This window comes from Sciurus vulgaris (genome assembly GCF_902686455.1).
Source record: "Sciurus vulgaris genome assembly, chromosome: 4".
Taxonomy (NCBI): Eukaryota; Metazoa; Chordata; class Mammalia; order Rodentia; family Sciuridae; genus Sciurus; species Sciurus vulgaris.
The window spans coordinates 54,080,759-54,100,849 of record NC_136464.1 but is presented as its reverse complement, the minus strand read 5'-3'; the positions used below and the strand labels follow the sequence as shown (position 1 = coordinate 54,100,849).

Below are 20,091 nucleotides of genomic sequence, written 5' to 3'. Positions count from 1 at the left end.
GAGAGACCTATTTTTCTATATCTCTGACATTTTCACCCAGATTGTGAAATATGTGTGATTGATAATTAGATATTTTCACTTTACTACAGCACTAGGGATATAAAGATGAAGACAGGGTTTCTCATAGTAAAGAGACCTGTACAAAATGTTCTAGTTGAGAAGCACCAAGGAAGATGTGAATAATTAATTACTGAGCTGGGAAGAATAAGAGATGACATCTGAGTTGAAACTTTTTCTTATAACTTTTTAAAAATTTTAATTGTAGATGGACACAATGCCTTTATTTTTATTTCTTTATTTTTATGTGGTGCTGAGGCTCAAACCCAGTGCCTCACATATGTTAGACAAACATTCAACCACTGAAGCTACAACCCAGGCCCCTTGAGTTGACTTTTAAGGATGAATACAAGTTTGCAAGATAAGCAAAGATGTAAAAAGAAGAGTTGATGCAAAAGGGGACTGAAATAGTATGGTGTACTCCATTCATGTGTGTAAGGAAGTAGTTCAAGATCTGGAACATAAAATACCAGGAGAGGAGTGCTGGGAGAAAAGGTTGAAGAGTGGGGAATTCCCACTACAAACGATGTGGTAATGCAGTATGGCTGCTAAGGAATCTGGATCTGAACCTGCACACAGTTTAGACTGTACACGCTGTATACAGTGGTGAATCCAGGAGCCACACCACATACTAAGTAGGGGAAGAAAAGTGACCGAATTCATTGTGTGTGCATGTGTGATACTGAGGATTAAACCAAGGGACTTGCATGTGGTAGGCAAGTGTTCAGTCACTGAGCTACATGCCCAATCCCCACCAAATTCACTTTTAAGTCACTGTGCAAGCAGTGGGAAAGGTGACATGGAGAGAGGAAAAGGCAGATATAAGATTATTTATAATGATCCAGGTGAGAGATGATGGAGCAATAACCAGTAGGAGTGATGCCAGGAAAAGTATGAAGAAATTTAGGAACTAGAAAAGGCTGGATTTGGTGAGAGATGAATTGTAGGGGTGCCAGGTTAGCTCAGGCACAGGTAAGGACCCCAGAGTCAAGACCCCAGAGTCCAGGAGTTGGGTAGAAGCAGGCTTGTGGTGAGCAGCCTGCAAACTCGTTTATTGCAGGAACAGGTATACATTTTATAAGTTTCTTGCCCAATCACAATGTGCCATGGGGGATCAGACCACCAGGCTCCTATACAGGTTCCCTTGGTAACACTAGGTCAACTTGGGGTAGTTGTTTACATTCCTAGGTGGTCAGAGTGGAATGCTCCTCTCTCCCAGTTTACACACTTGAGACATTAACTGTTGTGAGCCAAGAACTAGGATTTCTCCCAACAATGAATTTGGAGACTGGTTGAGATTGGGATCTAAGGGAGCAGTCATCAATGTGACTTAGGTTCTATGTCCTCTGATTTCATGACTGGGTGATGCCAATAGCCAAAATAACTAAGATAAAAGGAAGAGTAGGTTTTAGGGAACATACTGAGTTGAGACTTGTAATGTTGAATTTTAGGTGCCTATGGGGTAACATTATAGAGAAACACAGCAGGTGGCTGTAGTCTGACATTCTAGAATTGAGGACAGGGACCTGGGCTGGAACTGCTCAATTAGAAGTCTTTAGCCAGAGGCAGGCTACATGGCTTTAAGTTTGCTATGTGCTTTCATATACTATTTGATTCATCAGGACACAAGCTCCATAGTTAAGCCTTTCTTATACCTATCTCTGAGCAAAGCCAACAATACCTGCTCTGTGCCCACATGCCCCCCACCACCATTTCATCACACTGGGTTATAATCTGTGATATGTAGATTGTGAGCTCTTAGAAGGTAGGACTCTGCCTTATTCATCTGCCTTCCAGAAACTACAATTGTGTGCTGTGAAAAAAAAAAAAAAAGATGCCAAATGAACTGGACTCAATTGATTTGGACCTGATAAGCAGACAGACTCATTAGATTGAGTGGAAGGCTGAAATGTTAAGAGTTAAAACTGATTACCTTCGAGCCTGGTCGAGGAGTTTCTAAGGGTGAGCCCTGCACAGGATGCAAAGGAACCATCATTTCAAATGAACTCTCTCCTGTGAAAAGAAGACAAATTGAGCCAGAGAAGGAAGTATTAAGTTAATATTGCAGACAGAGATAAATGTACTCATTTTTCTCAAATATTCCAAATTCATTTAGCTGAGTTTTGCACTTCTTTGCAGCTAAATTTTATGCATTTTTCTATTTCTGCTTTTAGGAAAATCGCATCTCTGACCTTCCAGTAAGGGAAGAAGGTCCACCACAGCTTGACCAATTGTTAAGTTCTTCTCATCTTTCTGTTTCTTTTCCTTTTGTAAAACTTCAGTCACAGTTACTAGAAAATCAAAGCAAATAAAATGAGAATAACTCATCCATCAGATAACCAAGGTGAAGCAAATAAATTTAAGTTCAGAAAAATGAACTTGGGCTGGGGATATAGCTCAATGGCAGAGCACTTGCCCAGCATGAGCAGGCCCTGGGATCAATCCCAGCACAGAAAAAACAAAAACAAACAAACAAAAAACTTGAAACTCAAGAAAGCACCAGCAAAAAAAAAAAAAAAAAAGAAAAGAAAAGAAAGCACCAACACCAGTGATTTCCAAAGCAAAGTACTAAACAAACTCAGGAATGTTTTAGCTTTTTGCCTGCAAGTTATAATAAGAAAAATATTTTATAATATAATAATGTATATACATATGCATAAAAGTAACTGATATATATGAATATCTGATATCAATGTTTCATATAATACTAACTCTTACTAACTCACTCAAAAATTTTAAGTGTTTTCTATCTGATAAAAGATCAGTGATAATGATCCCCCTTAATTTAATTACTTTAGGAAGACTAAATTCAAAATATGAAGTTTGAAAAACATTAGGTCTTCCCCATCTCGCCTAAGACAGGGTTAGGACCTTGACAGGATCCCGACAGCACACAAGGTATGTACCAGAATTTTCACTAGAGCATTACTTGGTGTGCTTAACAGTTGATGAAATTTCCAAATACACTAAAAAGTGGTGTGAGGGGTTCTCCCGCCATGTCCTGCATGGATGAGAGAAAGTGTTTCTGTGGAAGGATGATGACAGCTATCAATTAATCACCAAGAAACTAATCAAATAAACACAAGAGTCAATAATCTTTTCAAATGGAAGGGGGTGTGGTGGACTGGCCATACCAAATCTGGCCTCCAACCAGGTAGAGGAGCCCACCGTCACCTTTATTTATAGTCCCACAGGTAAAGGGGCCCACACTGGGAAGGGCTTCTTCTGTGAGGAACAGGATGGGGTAGAGTTAGGGAAGCAATTTGCTTAGAGAATTAGCATTTCCTCAGACGGTGAGCCAACTCTGCACAGGGCCACCTACCCCTGGCTGTCTGAAACAGTCTCTCATGACTGCCAGTTCCTGGGAGTCAGACCTCTGTACCCCATGGCTCAAACAAGCCTGATTCTGCTAATCATGGATGGCTTCCCACAAAGTGGAATAGCATAATGAATATCCATATAACAATCACCTACATTTAGTAATTGTTAAAGTTGTCATGTTTGCTTCCTCAGATATGATTTTGTTTGCCAAAATACTTTCATCATATTTGCCTTGTTTGATGAAATAGTTTCAAATAAATTATAGGCATTGTGATATCTTACTCCTAATATTAAAGTATACAAAGCCAAAATATGACCTTTTCCTACAAAACTGAAATAACTTTATCATATCTATCAAGTAGTTGATAAAAGTATGAAACATGATTCCTAAAATTCATCTAATGTCCAGCCTATATTTAGTGTTGCCCAATTATCCCCAAATTTATTTTGTAGCTGGTTTGTTCAAACCAAGATCCAAAGACGACCTGGTTACATTTGGTTGTCAAGTTTCTTACATTTCTTCTCATTTAAAAAATTCCTGCTTTCCACCTACTTTTATTCTGACATTGGTTTGTTGGAAGGCAGCAGGCCAGTAGGTATGAAGAATATCACTCCATCTGAATTTATCTTTTTTTCTTCATAGTGTTTGTTTCTCAATTTCTATGTTTTCTATAAACTTAGGTTCAGCTTCAGCATTTTCAGCAAAGATGAGTTGGACAACATATTTGTCTGTATAGTATGATATTAAACTGTGGCCTTTGTAATCTGATAAAAATGGCATCTAAGCATAATTGTATTTCTTTCATTACAGTGAAACTAACCATTTTTTCACATTTTTAAGGATCAGTTATGTTTTCTTTTCTGTGGAGTTTTCATGTTTTGTGCATTTTTCTATTAGCTTCTCAGTGTTATTGATATAAAGGGAAAGGTGCCTTTTGTCCAGAAATTAGTTGTAAATTCTGTTCCGGTGTGTGGTTTATATTTTATAGTTACTTATGTATACTGCACTTTCTGCCCCCTGTGGCTTCCATAGTTATGAAATACTTAAAAATGCTTTGCTGCTCTTTGATTAATTATTTTAACTCCACGATTTCTTATAGTACCTACCAACTTTAATTTTTCACACTCTTCATCCATCTGTAATTTATTTTGGTAGAACTTTGAGATGGGTTGCATTTGTTTTTCAGATAACTCCCCAGGTATCCCTGCACTGTTGATTCCTTAATCCATTTTTCCCCCACTGGGTTTGGGAGTATAGCTCAACAGTGAAGTGCTTGCATGGCATGTGTGAGGCCCTGCACTACAAAAACAGAGTGACAGCCATCTTTCCCCTGCTGATTTGACATATCATCTGACTCATATGCTGATTTACCAGAAGTACTGGCGACATGTGGACATTCTAGTCTGTTCCAGTGAGCTATATGACTCTGCAAGTCTGTTTCTACAATGTTTCATTGTGGTTTTATACTATGTTTTACAATCACATAGAACTAATTACTCATTATCCTTCCTTTCAGAATTTCCTGATCATTCTCAATGTTAAGAATCTTTTTTCTATAAGAATTCTAAAATTTAAAAAAATTAAGCATAGGGCTGGGGATACAGAGTGGTAGAGTGCTTGCCTAACATATGCAAGGCCTGGAGTTCAATCCCCAGCTCTAGGAAAAAATGTTTGCACAATAAATTTATAAACAGGGAAATGGCATCTTTGTAAGGTTGAGCTTTCCTGTCTAAGAACATGGCATGCCTTTCTTTTTGTTCCGTCTGTTCCCTCAACAGCATTTTCTTTAGTTTGTTTGAATCAGATCCATTTGTCCACAACATTGATTAGCTGATGTCTCTTAGTCTCTTACTCAATAGGTTCCATCTCTTTTTAGATTTTTCCCATTTTCACTTTTCTAAAATGTTGTCCATTAATCTGTTTTCCAAAGTAATGGCAGAATATCCTTTTGTAATTTTCAAAATGACTATCTGTAGTTCTGGTTCATTTTCTTCCTAGTATCATTTGTTTCAGTCACTTCCTCTTTCCTCCCCTACCCACGCCCTCCTTCCTTCTATGGCTCCATCTGACCTAAGGTTAGTTTATCGTTAGTCTTTTTACAAAGCATTTTGTTTAATTGACTGACCCTTGTCTCCCACTTCATTATTTCTTTAAATTTTTATCTTAATTGTAAAATACTTTCTTTGGGGAACCCTATTATGATTCTAGCTTCTTGAATTAAATGTTTAAATCATTTGTTTTCAATCTTCTTACAGTTGTTAAGCACATCAATTTACTAAAGATGAATTTTTAAAATATGTCACAATGGACTGGGCATGTAGCTCACTGGTAACTCGGGTGCTCAGTGAAGAATAGGAAAAATAACAACCCCCAAGAAAAGAAAAGGAGGGAGGAAGGAGGACAGTGAGGGGCAGGGCAGGGGTGGGGGAAGGCAAATAATGGACTCTGGACTTTCACCCTTTCCCAGTGACAATGGGTTTCTAACTTTTGAAACTGTTTCCCCTGATAGCTTTGAACTTGCACAACTATTTCCCAGACTGTCCAACCGACACATTCTGCTATATGATTAACTCTCACCGCACAGTCTGATATGATGATTAAGTTTCACTTAAACTCTGTAAAAATTCAGACCCCTCTAATAACTGGTTGCCATTTTTTCCCCTGAAAATGTGCCTCTGCACTGCTTAATGAAGAAAGCTTGCTGATCCGTTCAGGTCTGTTCCCAGTTTTGGTTATTTTTGCTTTCACTTAGCATGCATGAGGCCCTGGATTTGATCCTCAGCACTGCAAAAAGTAAAAATAGATAACTTAAAATTTTTGTGACCATTTTTTCATGTCTTCATTTTTTGATATACAAGAGCTCAAAAGTTAGGTCCTCCTTTCACCATTTGAGAAGATCTAGGCATTGTTATCCACCTCCCACCAGCAAAGAGGAAGCTTCCTTTTCTATAGTTTTATTCTTGATGAAGCTAAGTCATTCTTTTAGGTATGTAGTGATATCTCATTGTGGTTTTTTAAAAACTTTTAAAATTTGTTCTAATTAGTTATACATAATAGAATGCACATATGCATTTTGATAAATCATACATAAATGGAGTATAATTTCTCATTTTTCTGATTTTTTAAAACTTTTTCCAGTATTCTTTGTTTTAGTTGTCAATGAACATTTATTTATTTATTTAGTAAATATTTTTAGTTGTCAATGAAACTTTATTTATTCATTTATTTATTTGTTTGTTTGTATGCAGTCCTGAGGATTGAACCCAGTGCCTCATACAAACTAGGCAAGTACTCTATCTACCACTGAGCCCTGATCTTGGCCCTTCTGATTGTTTTGATTTCTTTAGTAGCTAGTGATACTGAATATCTTTTTTTCAATACTGGGGAGTGAAGCAGCTACCTCCCCTGCCCTTTTTATTTTTCGTTTTTTTTTTTTTTTTAATTTTTACAGATACCTTTTGATTCATTGTACACAAATGGGGTACAACTTTTCATTTCTATGGTTGTACACAATGTATATTCATGCCATTCATGTAATCATACATATATATAGGGTAATAATACCTGTTTCATTCTACTGTTTTTCCAACCCCAACCCCTCCCGCCTTTTTCTTCTACATTATCCTAAGTTCCTTCATTCTTCTCCACGCCCCCACACCCCATTGTTATATATTGTCATACACCTGAAAACATTCGGCCTTTGGTTTTTTGGGCTTGGCTTATTTCACTTAGCATGATAGCCTCCAGTTCCATCCATTTATCAGCAAATGCCATAATTTTATTGTTCTTTATGGCTGAGTAATATTCCATTGTGAATATATACCACAGTTTCTTTATCAATTCGTCAATTGAAGGGCATCTAGGTTGGTTCCACAATCTAGCTATTGTGAATTGAGCAGCTATGAACATTGATGTGGCTCCATCACTGTAGTATGCTGATTTCAAGTCCTTTGGGTATAAACCGAGGAGTGGGATAGCTGGGTCAAATGGTGGGTCCATTCCAAGCTTTCTGAGGAATCCCCATACTGCTTTCCAGAGTGGCTGTAACAACTTGCAACTCCACACTAATGCCACTAGTGGCTGTACCAACTTGCAACTCCACACTAATGTATGAATGTGCCTTTTTCCCCACATCCATGCCAACACTTATTATTGCTTGTGTTCTTGATAATAGCCATTCTAATTGGAGTTAGATAAAATTTTAGGGTGGTTTTAATTTGTATTTCTCTAATTACCAGGGATGCTGAGTACTTTCTCATATATTTGTTGATCACCTGTATATCTTCTTCTGTGGAGTGCCTGCCCATTTCCTTAGCCCATTTATTGATTGGGTTCTTTGTATTTTGGGTGTAAAGTTTTTTAAGTTCTTTATAAACTTTGGAGATTAGTGCTCTGTCTGAAGTGTCTGTGGAAAAGATTTCCTCCCACTCTGTAGGCTCTCTTTTCACATTCTTGATTGTTTCCTTTGCTGAGAAAAAACTTTAGTTTGAATCTATCCCATTTATTGATTCTTGCTTTTATTTCTGGCGCTATGGGGGTCTTGTTAAGGAAGTCTGGTCCTGAGCCAACATGATGGAGATTTGGGCCCACTTTTTCTTCTATTTGGTGAAGGGTCTCAGGTCTAATTCCTAGATCCTTGATCCATTTTGAGTTGAGTTTTGTACAGGGTGAGAGATAGGGGTTTAGTTTCATTTTACTGCATATGGATTTCCAGTTTTCCCAGCACCATTTGTTGAAGAGGCTATCTTTTCTCCATTGTAAGTTTTTGGCACCCTTGTCTAGTATGAGGTTACTGTACCTATGTGGGTATGTTTCCGTGTCTTCTATCCTGTACCATTGGTCTACCTGTCTATTTTGGTGCCAATACCATGCCATTTTTGTCACTATTGCCCTATAGTAGAGTTTAAGATCTGGTATAGTGATACCTCCTGCATCACTCTTCCTGCCCAGGACTGCTTTGGCCATTCTGGGTCTTTTGTTCTTCCAGATGAATTTCATGATTGCTTTTTCTGTTTCTATGAGAAATGTCATAGGGATTTTAATTGGAATTGCATTAAATCTGTATAGTGCCTTTGGAAGTATGGTCATTTTGATATTAATTCTGCCTATCCAAGAACATGGGAGATCTTTCCATCTTCCAAGGTCTTCCTCAACTTTCTTCAGTGTTTTGTAGTTTTCATTGTAGAGATCTTTTACCTCTTTGGTTAGATTGATTCCCAAGTATTTTATTTATTTATTTTTTTTGAGGTTATTGCAAATCGAGTTGTTTTCCTCATTTCCCTTTCAGATGTTTCATTGCTTATGTATAAAAATGCTTTAGATTTATGCATGTTGATTTTATAACCTGCTATTTTGCTGAATTCATTGATGAGGTCTAGAAGTTTTCTGGAGGAGTTTTTTGGATCCTCTAAATACAGAATCATGTCATCAGCAAATAGTGGCAGCTTAAGTTCCTCTTTTCCTGGAAAAGTTGAAAATCTTTGTTGCTCATCATTGTTCTATACATACATTATGCATAAATTATACACTCAGACATTAATGTATACATTGTAGTCTGCTGGTGTCATTTCACCAGTTAAGACTGTACTTAACCCTACCCTCATGTCCCTTTGCCTTCTTGTTTATAATTGCCTTAAATATATTCTTAATATTCCTTAAATATATTTAGAATACCAGATAATGTTATACTTTGTTTCAACTGTCAAAACAATTTCAAAAACTCAAGAAGATTGAAAGATAACTTTATCCAAATTTTTGCTTACCATGTTTTTCTTCTTTCCTGGTGTTTCAAGGTTTGTTTTTGTTTTGTTTTCCTCCTATCATTTTCTATTTAGAGAACTTCATTCTTTTGAGTGGATCTATTGGTAACAAATTTTCTTTCATCCGAGCATGTCCTAACTTCCTCTTCATATTTTGAGGGATATTTTCTCTGGGTACAAAATTCTAGGTTGACTTTTTTTGTGGTGCTGGGGATTAACCCAGGGCTTTACATATTCTAGCCAAAGGCAAGCTTTCTCACACTGAGTTATATCCCTGCCCTTTTTTAAATACTGAGACAAGGTTTCATTAAATTGCCAAGGTTGGCCTCAAGTTTGTAATCTTTCAATCCTCCTGCCTCAGCCTCTCAAGCAGCTGGGATTACAGGTGAGCACTACTGTGCCCTGCAATAATTCTTTTATCATTTTGAAAATATCGTGCTACTTCTCTTTTTTTTTTTTTTAATATTTTTTTAGTTGTCTGTGGATTTTTATTTTTGTTTATATGTGGTGCTGAGAATCGAACCCAGTGCCTCACACATGTCAGGCAAGAGCTCAACCACTGAGCCACAACCCAAGCCCATGTGCTACTTCTTTCTGACTTACATGTTTCTAATGAGAAACTGGTGTCATTCTAATTGTTTTCCCGTAGTTACTTTCAAGATATTTTTCCTGTGCCTTTAGTTTTCAGTCTAATTCTATTTCTCTTAGCATGGATTTCTTTCGGTTTATCCTGTTGAAACTTTAGGTTTATGTTCCTTGCCAAGTTCTGAGAAGTTTTCAGACATTATTTTATTTCAATTCTTTTGTAATTCCATCTTTTCTCCTTTTCTTCTGAGACTTCAGTGACACTGATATTTTACTACAGTCCCAACAGGTCTCTGAGTCTCTGTTAATATTTTTTTAGTCTATTTCCTCTCTCTCTTGTTCAGATTGGGTAATTTCTATTGTTCTCTCTTCCATTTCACTAATTCTTTACTGTTTCTTTCATTCTACTCTTGGGCTCATTCAGAGTTTTTTATATCAATTATTAATACTTTTTTTTTTTTTTTTTGGTACTGAGGACTGGATTGAACCCAAGGGTGCTTAACCACTGAGCCATGTCCCCAGCCCTATTTCCTATTTATATTATATTTAGAGACAGGTTCTCACTGAGTAGCTCAGGGCCTCTCTAAGTTGCTGAGGTTGGCTTTGAACTCAAGATCCTCCTGCTTCAGCCTCCCCCGTTGCTGGGATTACAGGTATGTGCCACTGTGCCCAGCTCATTTTAATATTATTATTTGGTTCTTCTTTATATATTTTATTTCTTTGCTAAGTCCTTTTGTTTCTAGCAGGTTTGTAACTGTCCATTGAAGCATTTTTATCACAGCTTCTTTAAAATACTTGTCTTACAATTCTAACATATCTGTTTCTTGGTATTAGCATCTACTGACTGCCTTTTAATTTCAGTTTGAGATCTTCCAGTTCTTAAAAAACATGATTTTCAGTCAAACCCTGGACTTTTTCTATTATGTACTGAAATTCTGTATCTTAGTTAAACTCTGGATCTTTTGTCTTAGCTAGCTCTGTCTTACAGAGAAGGTGCTGCTTCATTACTGCCAAGTGGGAGTAGAATTCTAGGTTCCCAACTCAAGTCTCCATTGACACCTAAGGGAGGCAGCTCCTCATTACTGCTGAAAAGTAATTGGGAGTTCCAGTTCCTTACTTGGTTATCATAGCTCCTGCAGTGGTTGTGGACTTATTAACCCTAGATGATAATGCAAGTTCTAAACCTGTAGTGGCCTTCTCTGACACCACCCCAGTATAGTGGAGGGGCACCTTGTTAATGACAGTTTGGAATATAAGCCCAAGGTCCTCAATGTGGTCTCCGCTACCAGGGTGGAGGAGTGGGGGAGCAGAAAGAATGGGGAGAAGATTATTATCGAAGAAGATGAGGTTCTGGCTCCCTATTTGGTCTTCTCTGGTACCACAGAGGTATTTGGGTACCTTATTAATGCTTTGTGAGGGTGGAAATCTAGGCTTCCCACTCAGCTTGTATTGAGAAGAGAGCCAGTTTTTTCCATGGTATTGGCTAGAATAAAGCAGTTACCACCTAAAAGTTGTCTTACTAGGTAGGCTTCCCCTTTTGTGGTGTTTTACTAGAAAGAGCAAAATTTTATTAGACTTTTTAAAAAATATCTATACCCACTGGTTTTTCTAGTTTGCCAACTTCTTCAGCACCAAGCCTGGGACTTATATAATGAAAAAAGAAAATCCAAGGAAATCACCATTATGTCATTGCTAAGGTTTCAAGATTTCTTCTATCCACCTTTCAGAGTCTTTTATGATTCTTTTATATAAATTGTCCAGTTTGAATTGTACTTAATGGGAGGAATAGAGAAAAATACATCTACTCCATCTTCTCAGGAGAAGCTCTGTTTTAAAATTCTTTCTGATTTCTAATGAAGGACTAAAGATTATTAAAATACTTCTAAGTACCACATTAACTGATCTCATGGGTGTTGTTTTGTGGCGCTGGGAACTGAACCCGAGGCCTCATGCGTGCTAAACAAGGCTCTACCACCAAATTACAACCCCTTCCCTCCCACAAGTTTTGACATCTGTTACTAATTCTAAATGCTTTGCAATTTTTATAATGATTTCTTCTTTCTCACATGAATTATTCATAAAGTGTTTTTAAATTTCCAAGTGGACTTTTTAAAAATCTTTTTGGTATTGATTTCTAATTTTCTTAACTGTTGTATTTTGGTTAGAAAACTTAGTCTGTTAAGATTAATCTAAGATTCTTTGGTAGTTGGTAGGACTTGATTTACAGCCTATAACGTAGCCAGTTTTTAGTATATAAATGTTCCTTGTGTGTTTTAAGAAAACAATTTTTTAAAATATTTTTAGTTGTAGATGCATATATCTTTATTTTTTATGTGGTGCTCAGAACTGAACCCAGTGACTCACAGTGCTAGACAAGCACTCTACCATTGAGTCCACAACTCCAACCCCGAAAACATATATTTTTTAAAAACTTTTTTTAATTTTAGATGGATATACTACCTTTATTTTATGTGGTGCTGAAAATCAAACCCAATGCCTCACATGTGTTAGACAAGCACTCTACCACTGAGCTATAACCCCTGCTCCAAAACATATTCTTTAATAGCTGGCACAAGCCTATGACTACTACTTCTTTTTTAAAGTGGAATTTTTTTTTTTTTTTTTTTTTTTTTTTTTTTGTGGTGCTGGGGATTGAACCCAGGGCCTTGTGCTTGCGAGGCAGGCACTCTACCAACTGAGCTATATCCCCAGCCCTAAAGCAGATTTTTTAAATAATAACTTTATTTAGTTTTGTATATGGTGCTAAGGATCAAACCCAGTGCTTCACGTGTGCTAGGCAAGCACTCCACCACTGAGTCACAATCTCAGTCCAAGACTACTAATTCTTTTAAGGAAGGTTCATTTTCTATTTTAGAGATGATAGCGAGCAGATTTATTTTCTTCCTAGACTGTTCTTCCTAGGAGTCTTAGCTTGTGGTGGGGAGGTACTCCCAGTCTCAAATCTTCACCTACAGTAGCCCAAGATCTTCTGTCCTTGAAAGAACATTAAAACCTAAGCCCATGGGTTTTAGAGTACTGTCCCCCCAACCCCACCATTTATACATCAATGACAGCTGTTCAAGTTTCCCAGATCTCAATTCTTGCTTTGCTTCATTTTTTTTCTCTCTTTCCATTTTTTTTTTTGGGGGGGGGCGGCGGGGGACTTCAAACCCAGGGGTGCTTTACCCTGAGCTACATCCCCAGTCCTTTTTATTTTTTTTATCTTGAGACAGGGTCTCACTAAGTTGCTAAGGCTGGCCTTGAACTTGCAATTCTTCTGCCTCAGTTTCCCCAGGCGCTGGGATTACAGGGGTGCACCACCACACCCAGTGCCTTTGGTTGCATGAAAAGAATATTTCAGTTCTATTTTTCCCATCCAACATACTTGGGAAGAAGGCAATCAGGATACTTCTACTATTTGGGGTAGCAGAGACTCACAGAACAAACAGGAGAGAAGAAGGTAGTTGTGAGAGAATGTGGGTCAAATGGATACCTCCATGGTTGACTGATTTCTTAGACTTCTCCTCTAGCACTGCAGGCCATATAGCCCATCTCGTAGAGTGCCTGCCTCTCATGCTGGAGGCCCGAGTTCGAGTCCCCAGCACTCTGTGATTGTGGAAATTACAGACTTCTCCTCTAGCAATTATGAATTTGATGGTCTGGGGTGGGGCCCTGAAGACTTGATCCCAGAACCCCAAGTGATTCTTATGGAAAGAAAGATACGGGACCAGAATACTGAAAATCTAGAATACTAAATACATTTCCAGTTCCCAACTAAATTTGGGGATCTTGGAATCTGGGTTTCAGAAGGCATCCCAGAGATGTGCTATTTAAAAATTACAAAATGAAAGATAAAGAGTACAGATTAAAATAGGACAATAACAAAAAAGTTTTAGACTAGCATACAGATACAACACATTACAACAGGGACCATACTGTACATGTTGAAATCATAATGGTAAGGATGTAAACACCATTCATCCCTCTATTTCATTCCTTCAGCAAATACTTTTTGAGCCCCTGTAATGTCCTAGATATTTCTAGGCACTAGAAAGTCTAAAAATAATAAGAGTTCAATCTTGATTTCAAAGGCACTCCTCTAGCAAGAAAGGCAAATGAATAATGGCTACACTATATGGTAAGTATACACAAGAACAGATATAGGTGCCTGATAAAATACAGGATTCCCAGTTAAATTTAAAATTTCAAATAAACAATGAATAATTTTTAAGTATAAGCATGTCCCATATTTTGGGTTTTTTTTTTTCATTTTTTCTAAATCTGGCAACCTGTAATATAAAAATACAAAGAAGAAGGAATCCCAACTCTGTGCAGAGAATAAAGGCTGCAAAATTCAGCCACATGTCAAAGGTTTTTAATTAAAACTGATAAAATTAGTGGGTCCTGGTGACTGCTGCCACAATCAGACAGGACTGAGTATACTTTGTTATTCTTACAGTAAGGGGATAAGGCATATTCAACTGTCATCTACTAGGTGCCTCAGAATCTCCTCATACAGTACTCATAACTAACATTTTTAGAATCACAAGGACTTACAGAATACAGGATTGTGAGCGATGTCATTCAAAGTGATTCCTCCTTCAGGATTGAACTCAAAACTGCTAGTGAAGTTGTATTTTGCAGTTCCCTCTGAAGAGACAGTAATTTTTGCAGAGTCTCCCAGAGTCACCTGATTGAATTCTGCACGAACAAAAGTAACTGGAGTATCTCCTTTGTAACCCCTCTGTTGGCAGAAACATCGCTTTACAATTAAACTCAAACAGAGATTTCCTACACATCTGACAACCCATTTTGACTTGGGATAAATAGCATGTTCTTTTCTTCTTTTTTTTTCCCTATGAAGCTATATCACAAAAAGAGGAAAGGTAGAAAATCATTAAATGAATTTATTTATAGCTAAATGCAACATTCCATTTAAATACCATTATGTTAAAGTTTTGAAAAATAACATTTATTGTGTTTTTTCTGACTTTAAAAGTATCCTGTAGGGGGTTGACAATGTGGCTTAGTGGTAGAGCACTTGCCTAGTGTGCAGAAGGCCTGGGCTCAATCCCCAACACCGGCAAAAAAAGGCATGTTATGAAACATTTGAAAAAATGAGAAAATCACACAGAAAAATGAATTACCTGTGATCTTACTCTAACAAGTAAGCATTACTAATAAGTTAGTATATTTTCGTATTTTTCAGTGAACACACATTTTTATATACACATTTTAAAACAAGTGGTGTTCACTAATTATATCCTCTTTTGGAACAAGCTTTTTAAAGTTCATAATCCTGAATATTTTTCATTATTCTCTTTTCTTACAATATTTTTTAGTTGTACTTGGACACGATACCTCTATTTCTATGTGGTGCTGAGGATCAAACCCAGTGGCCCACACATGCAAGGCAAGCACTCCACCCTTGAGCTACAGCCCCAGCTCCTCATTATTCTTCTTAATTTTGTTTTCAGTAATAGGGTTGAACCCATGGTCCCACAAATGCTAGGCAAATGCTCTACCACTGATCTATATCCCAAGCTTGTTTGTAAAAACTTATGTTGAGACAGGTCTCACTAAATCGCTCAGGTTGACCTCCAACTTGCAATTCTCCCGCCTCAAGTCTCCCAAGTGGCTGGAATTATAGGTGTGAACCACCAGGCCCAGCCTATTCTCCTAATTTTAAATAGTTACTGTAGTTTTATTATTTAAATTCCTCAAATGAAATTAATCACAAAGGAAACTCAGAATTCAGATCCTTCTCAAAAGAAAGGGGAAAAAATTATATATGAACTGCTATCTACAAAAACTAAAACTACTTCTTGTTTCAAATCTGATAAATTTAGTACTCAAATTGTCAGGTATTTTAGACTCATAGTAATACAACTTGCTGATTACAGATTAACAATAAGAAACGCTGAGGATGAAACAGCTATGCAAAGACAGGGCAAAATTCCATTCCTCCCCTGGTGCTCCCCAACTAGGTACTTCTCAGATTTCCAAAAGTAACTTTACCAAATCATATCCATCTGTCACAGTGATCTGCACCAGTTTGCCTCCTGATGGCACCTGTTCCATAGCAGTAATTTGGCAAAGTTCTTCGGGTCTTCTTTGGTTTCTATCAAGAAAATAAAAGAAACTCTCTCCTGGTTACATCATAACCTGTAACAGGGGAGAACCTACGAATATGCCACAGTCCAGCATTGTTTTTTCCCCTTCCCAACTTTCAAGGCTGGATAGGAAAGTGCTTCAGAGAAGCTGGCCACAAGCATAATTTCACTGGCTGGTGCTCAAAAGATTCTTTATACATGCAACTAATCTATAAAGTGCAAATTATCACAAAACAGAGTAGGAACACTATCTTTCCATTTCCCATTCCCTGTATTCTTCACAATGTTCTTTGGTAATTCTTTTTTCAATCTGCAAAGCCATATCAAAGATTATTTCTGTTTTAAAAAATATACTTTGAGAGCAAGAAATATACTTTGTCATAAAGTGACAAGCCATTGGAAAAGATCCTGACATGTCTCTAGTCAGATATATTTTCTAATTATTTTATAATACTAAAGACACAGTTTCAAAAGCAGCATATATTAGTTTTTTTATGGTCATGTTTTCTAATGCAATTCAAAGAGGACCTTATTTATGCAATTCAAACATTTACTAAGAACATACTATGCCGAGTTTAGGGCTGGTGGTAAAAACAATATATGACCCCTTGTGGCCTTCATATGCTACAATTATTCTGTCTCTTCCTAGTTACTCCCTCATTTTTCAGGTTGCCTAAAGTTTCCAATCATTTATTCAACCTCATGTCTCTGGGCTCTTTCAGGGCCTAAGCAGTACTGACAATTTCCTTACTAAGTATACATTTAAAATGCCATTTTGTATTAGTCCCTTTCTTTCCTTTATAATAGTACCATATGAATTAGGACTTAATTTCCCTTCCGCTAGACTGTAACAAAAGTCTTAACTGGTGTCTCTGACTCCAATTTTTTAAATTCTAATCCATCCCACTTCTGTCAAAATCATTCAATGAGCAAACATTTGCTACAGTAGGCACAGTATAGGTGCTGAAGATATAAGAGATAAAATGTAAACTCCCTCACCTCAAGGAATTTAAGATCTAGTGAGGTGAAGAGACATAAATAGTTATAGTCTGTGTGATGGATGCTCTGACAAAAGAATAGGAAAGTGGGGAAGGGGATATGGGGAAAATGGGGAGGAAATAAACTTTTTCTGTTGTTTTTTGTTTGTTTGTTTGTTTGTTTTTGTGGGGGGAGGTCCTAGGAATTGAACCCAGGGGCACTTAGCCACTAAGCCATATCCCCAACGCTTTTTTATTTTTTAATTTGTGACAGGGTCCCTCTAAGTTGCTGAGGCTTGGCTTTGGACTTGTGATCCTAATGCCTCCGCCTCCCTGGCTGCTGGGATTACAGGTGCGTGCCATGGTGCCCAGGGGAAATTAACTTTTGATTATGGCCTACCACATGCCCCATGTGCCAAGGGTTTTACATATGCTATCTTATATGTATCCATTCTTCCAAGAGACTGTTAAAGTGTCATTTTAGAGAAGGAGAAATTAAGCTTCAGACAAGTTTGTTATCTTAGCAGCCCATCATACTGTAAGAAAGTGCTGAAGCTCGGCCCTAGCTGGAATTGAAAGTATACCTGTGAGTGTGCATGCCAGGAAAATCTCCTTGTAGGAGGTGACCTGGAACTCAAAGAACAGACAAAAATGAAGGCTGTTCCAGATAGAAAGAAAATACTGTAAAAGGTTCAGAGGCTAAGGGAAAAAAAAAAAAAAAAAAAAAAAAGTCAAGTAGCTCGGTATGCTTGCACCACAGTATAAGACAGAGAAAATGAGATCAAGGAGACAAGCAGAGCTGGGTTCCATGGAGCACACCTGTAATCCCAGCAGCTGGGGAGGCTGAGGCAGGAGGATCAAGTGTTCAAAGCCAGCCTCAGCAAAATTGAGGTGCTAAGCAACTCAGCGAAACCCTGTCTCTAAATAAAACACAAAACAGGGCTTTGGATTGGCTCAATGGTTGAGTACCCCTGAGTTCAATCCCCGGTACCCGACCCCCAAAAAAGAAAAAAGCAGATTAAATACCATATTAAAATACACATTTAGTCATATCACTTATATCTTCTCATCTACCAAATAAACTGTAACATTATATTCAAGGTCCTCTAGGCTTCATCAGTGCCAAAGTCCCCTCACCTAGTCTATGCTCTGGCCTGGTATTTTTCAAATATTGCCGACACTTAGTCACTTTGTACCTTTGCCTTTTTTCTTTCTTCTAGAACTATCCCTCTCTTTTCCTTCATTCCATCTCCATATTGTAAAAACGGCTCAGATGCCTCCCACTCTATCATATCCCAGTCAGAGGCATTTGCCTTCCCTTTGAACTCTTTTTTAACACTTAATACATTTCTTGTGACATATATCACAAGCTGTCTTATGAGGACTGGGGCCTCACACATGCTAGGCAAGCCCTAGCAATGAGTTACAATCCCCACCCCAGGACTGGAGATTTAAAAGAGCTTTCCTACTTAATAACTACATGACCCTGGGCAAATGCCTAGCTTCTCTAAGTCTTAGAGACTCTTGTGTAAAATGGGTAACTTTCGATTTGTTTTACACTTACTGTGAATATTCCATAAAACAGTAAACCTATTTAAGATAAGAAGCACTGCAAGAATGGCACTGTTAATATGGCCAGTTTTTTTTTTTTTGTTTGTTTGTTTGTTTTTTTTAAAGCTCAGTTACACCCTTGAAGACAGGTAACCTTAGTTATATTCAGAACCCCTGAATGCCTGGCAACATGCCTCCTTTGCAAGGTATCTTTAGCGACATATCTGAATAATGAATGCAAGAAATCGGACTAATTACAAGTTGGGGTCAGGTGAAGTAGGCAGAGGCAACGTCCCCAACAAGTCACACATTTTTTGTCCTCTGATCAGAAGCTGGAAGGCAAGGGCTGAATTAGAAACAGATTAGACGAGGCAAGCGATGTGACTGGGTCTGGTCTGCCGGGTGTGGTGGCGCACGCCTGTAATCCCAGCGAGTCGGGAGGCACAGACAGGAGGATCACGAGTTCAAAGCCAGCCTCAGCAGAGGCAAGGCGCTAAGCAACTCAGTGAGACCCTGTCTCTAAATAAAATGCAGAATAGGGCTTTAGATGTGGCTCAGTGGTCGAATGCCCCTGAGTTCAATCCCTGGTACCACCACCCCAAAAATTAAAACCCACCAAAAAAAAAAAACAAAAAAAAACAAAAAAAAAAAACAGCTGGGTCTGGTCTGGCAACCCGCGAAGTGTGTGCTAAGGTGAATCTCCAGCAAAGCTGAAACGGGATCTTGTACCGCCCCAGGGTGGGAGTGCTGGCGCTGACCCAAGAGCCCGTTCTTGTGGGGTCGCTGGAGTTTCGTCTGTACGGAATTTTAAACCTGACCTTAGTTGAAGGAGAAGCCTGGGGTGACCGGGTGTAGTGTGGCCGCACAGCCAGGTTGGGAGGCTGTGAAGAGAGGGTTTTCTGCAGAGGAATAATTCTTACCTGTCGCAGCTTCAGATAAGTTTTTCACAACTATAGCAACCAAGTAACTGTCGCGAGAACTCATTTTCTGCAACCGCCACAAGCTTATTCCAAGACTCGCGATAAATTTTCAGACCAGAAAGCAGGGAGTGGGTGGTTAGGTGAGTTTCTGCGTCTGTGCTCCGGAATCCGCTCCCCAGACTCTCACCCTAGCTAACCGGGTCCTCTGCAGACTCACCTTTGTTGAAGTTTGAGTTAAATACACGTTTCCGCTTTTCGATCTTTTTTTTTTTTTTTTTTCCTTTCTTATTTCAGTATTCCTGCATAAATAGGTGAAGAAAAACGAAAAGCAAAGGTCTTTTAAACGCATTTGGTGGTGGACCCCTGTAATCCCAGCCACTTGGGAGGCTGAGGCATTCAAAGCCAGCCTCACCAATTTAGCAGGGTCCTAAGCAACTAAGAGCTGAAGATGTAGTTCAGTGGTTAAGTGTCCTGGGTTCGATCCCTGCTACCAAAAAAAAAAAAAAGTTTGGAATGTATCGTTTTAGCCAGGAGCAGTGGCATGCACCAATAGCCCCAGCTACTGCAGAGACTGAAGAAGACTCTTGAGACCAGTTGAAGGCTGGCCTTCATAAACCCTGCGCAACATAAACTCTATGTGAGACAAACAAAAACAGATCACTTGAATCTTCCTCTGTGGAAAATTCTGATAAGACAATATTTTAAAAGCCTAACTTGATTTTTGTAAGTGATGCTGCTTCTAGGCGCTTGGTATTTGTACAATAGACAGACGAAGTATATGATGCTAATGCAAGTTTTTAATACATT

The 20,091-nt window shown here is 38.2% G+C and overlaps 1 protein-coding gene across 15 annotated transcripts in view; it reads right to left on the bottom strand.

The window, feature by feature from the left end:
• CFAP70 (cilia and flagella associated protein 70) overlaps positions 1-19,737 on the bottom strand; it is a 98,847-nt gene extending 79,110 nt beyond the window's left edge. For 4 of the 15 annotated variants that reach the window (XM_079137060.1, XM_079137054.1, XM_079137066.1 and 1 more), the window contains exons 1-6: positions 17,633-17,717; positions 17,398-17,440; positions 15,742-15,844; positions 14,281-14,467; positions 2,250-2,348; positions 1,991-2,070 (exon numbers count right to left, since the gene is read on the bottom strand). In XM_079137060.1, coding sequence (XP_078993186.1) covers positions 1,991-2,070; positions 2,250-2,348; positions 14,281-14,467; positions 15,742-15,844; positions 17,398-17,411 — 483 coding nt within the window. In that variant the 5' untranslated portion in view covers positions 17,412-17,440; positions 17,633-17,717. Of the gene's footprint in view, positions 1-1,990; positions 2,071-2,249; positions 2,349-14,280; positions 14,468-15,741; positions 15,845-17,397; positions 17,599-17,632; positions 17,734-19,284; positions 19,443-19,501 lie in introns of those variants that run through there. The other 11 variants (XM_079137053.1, XM_079137056.1, XM_079137052.1 and 8 more) reach the window with 10 other exon arrangements.
• Positions 19,738-20,091: the final 354 nt, after the last annotated feature.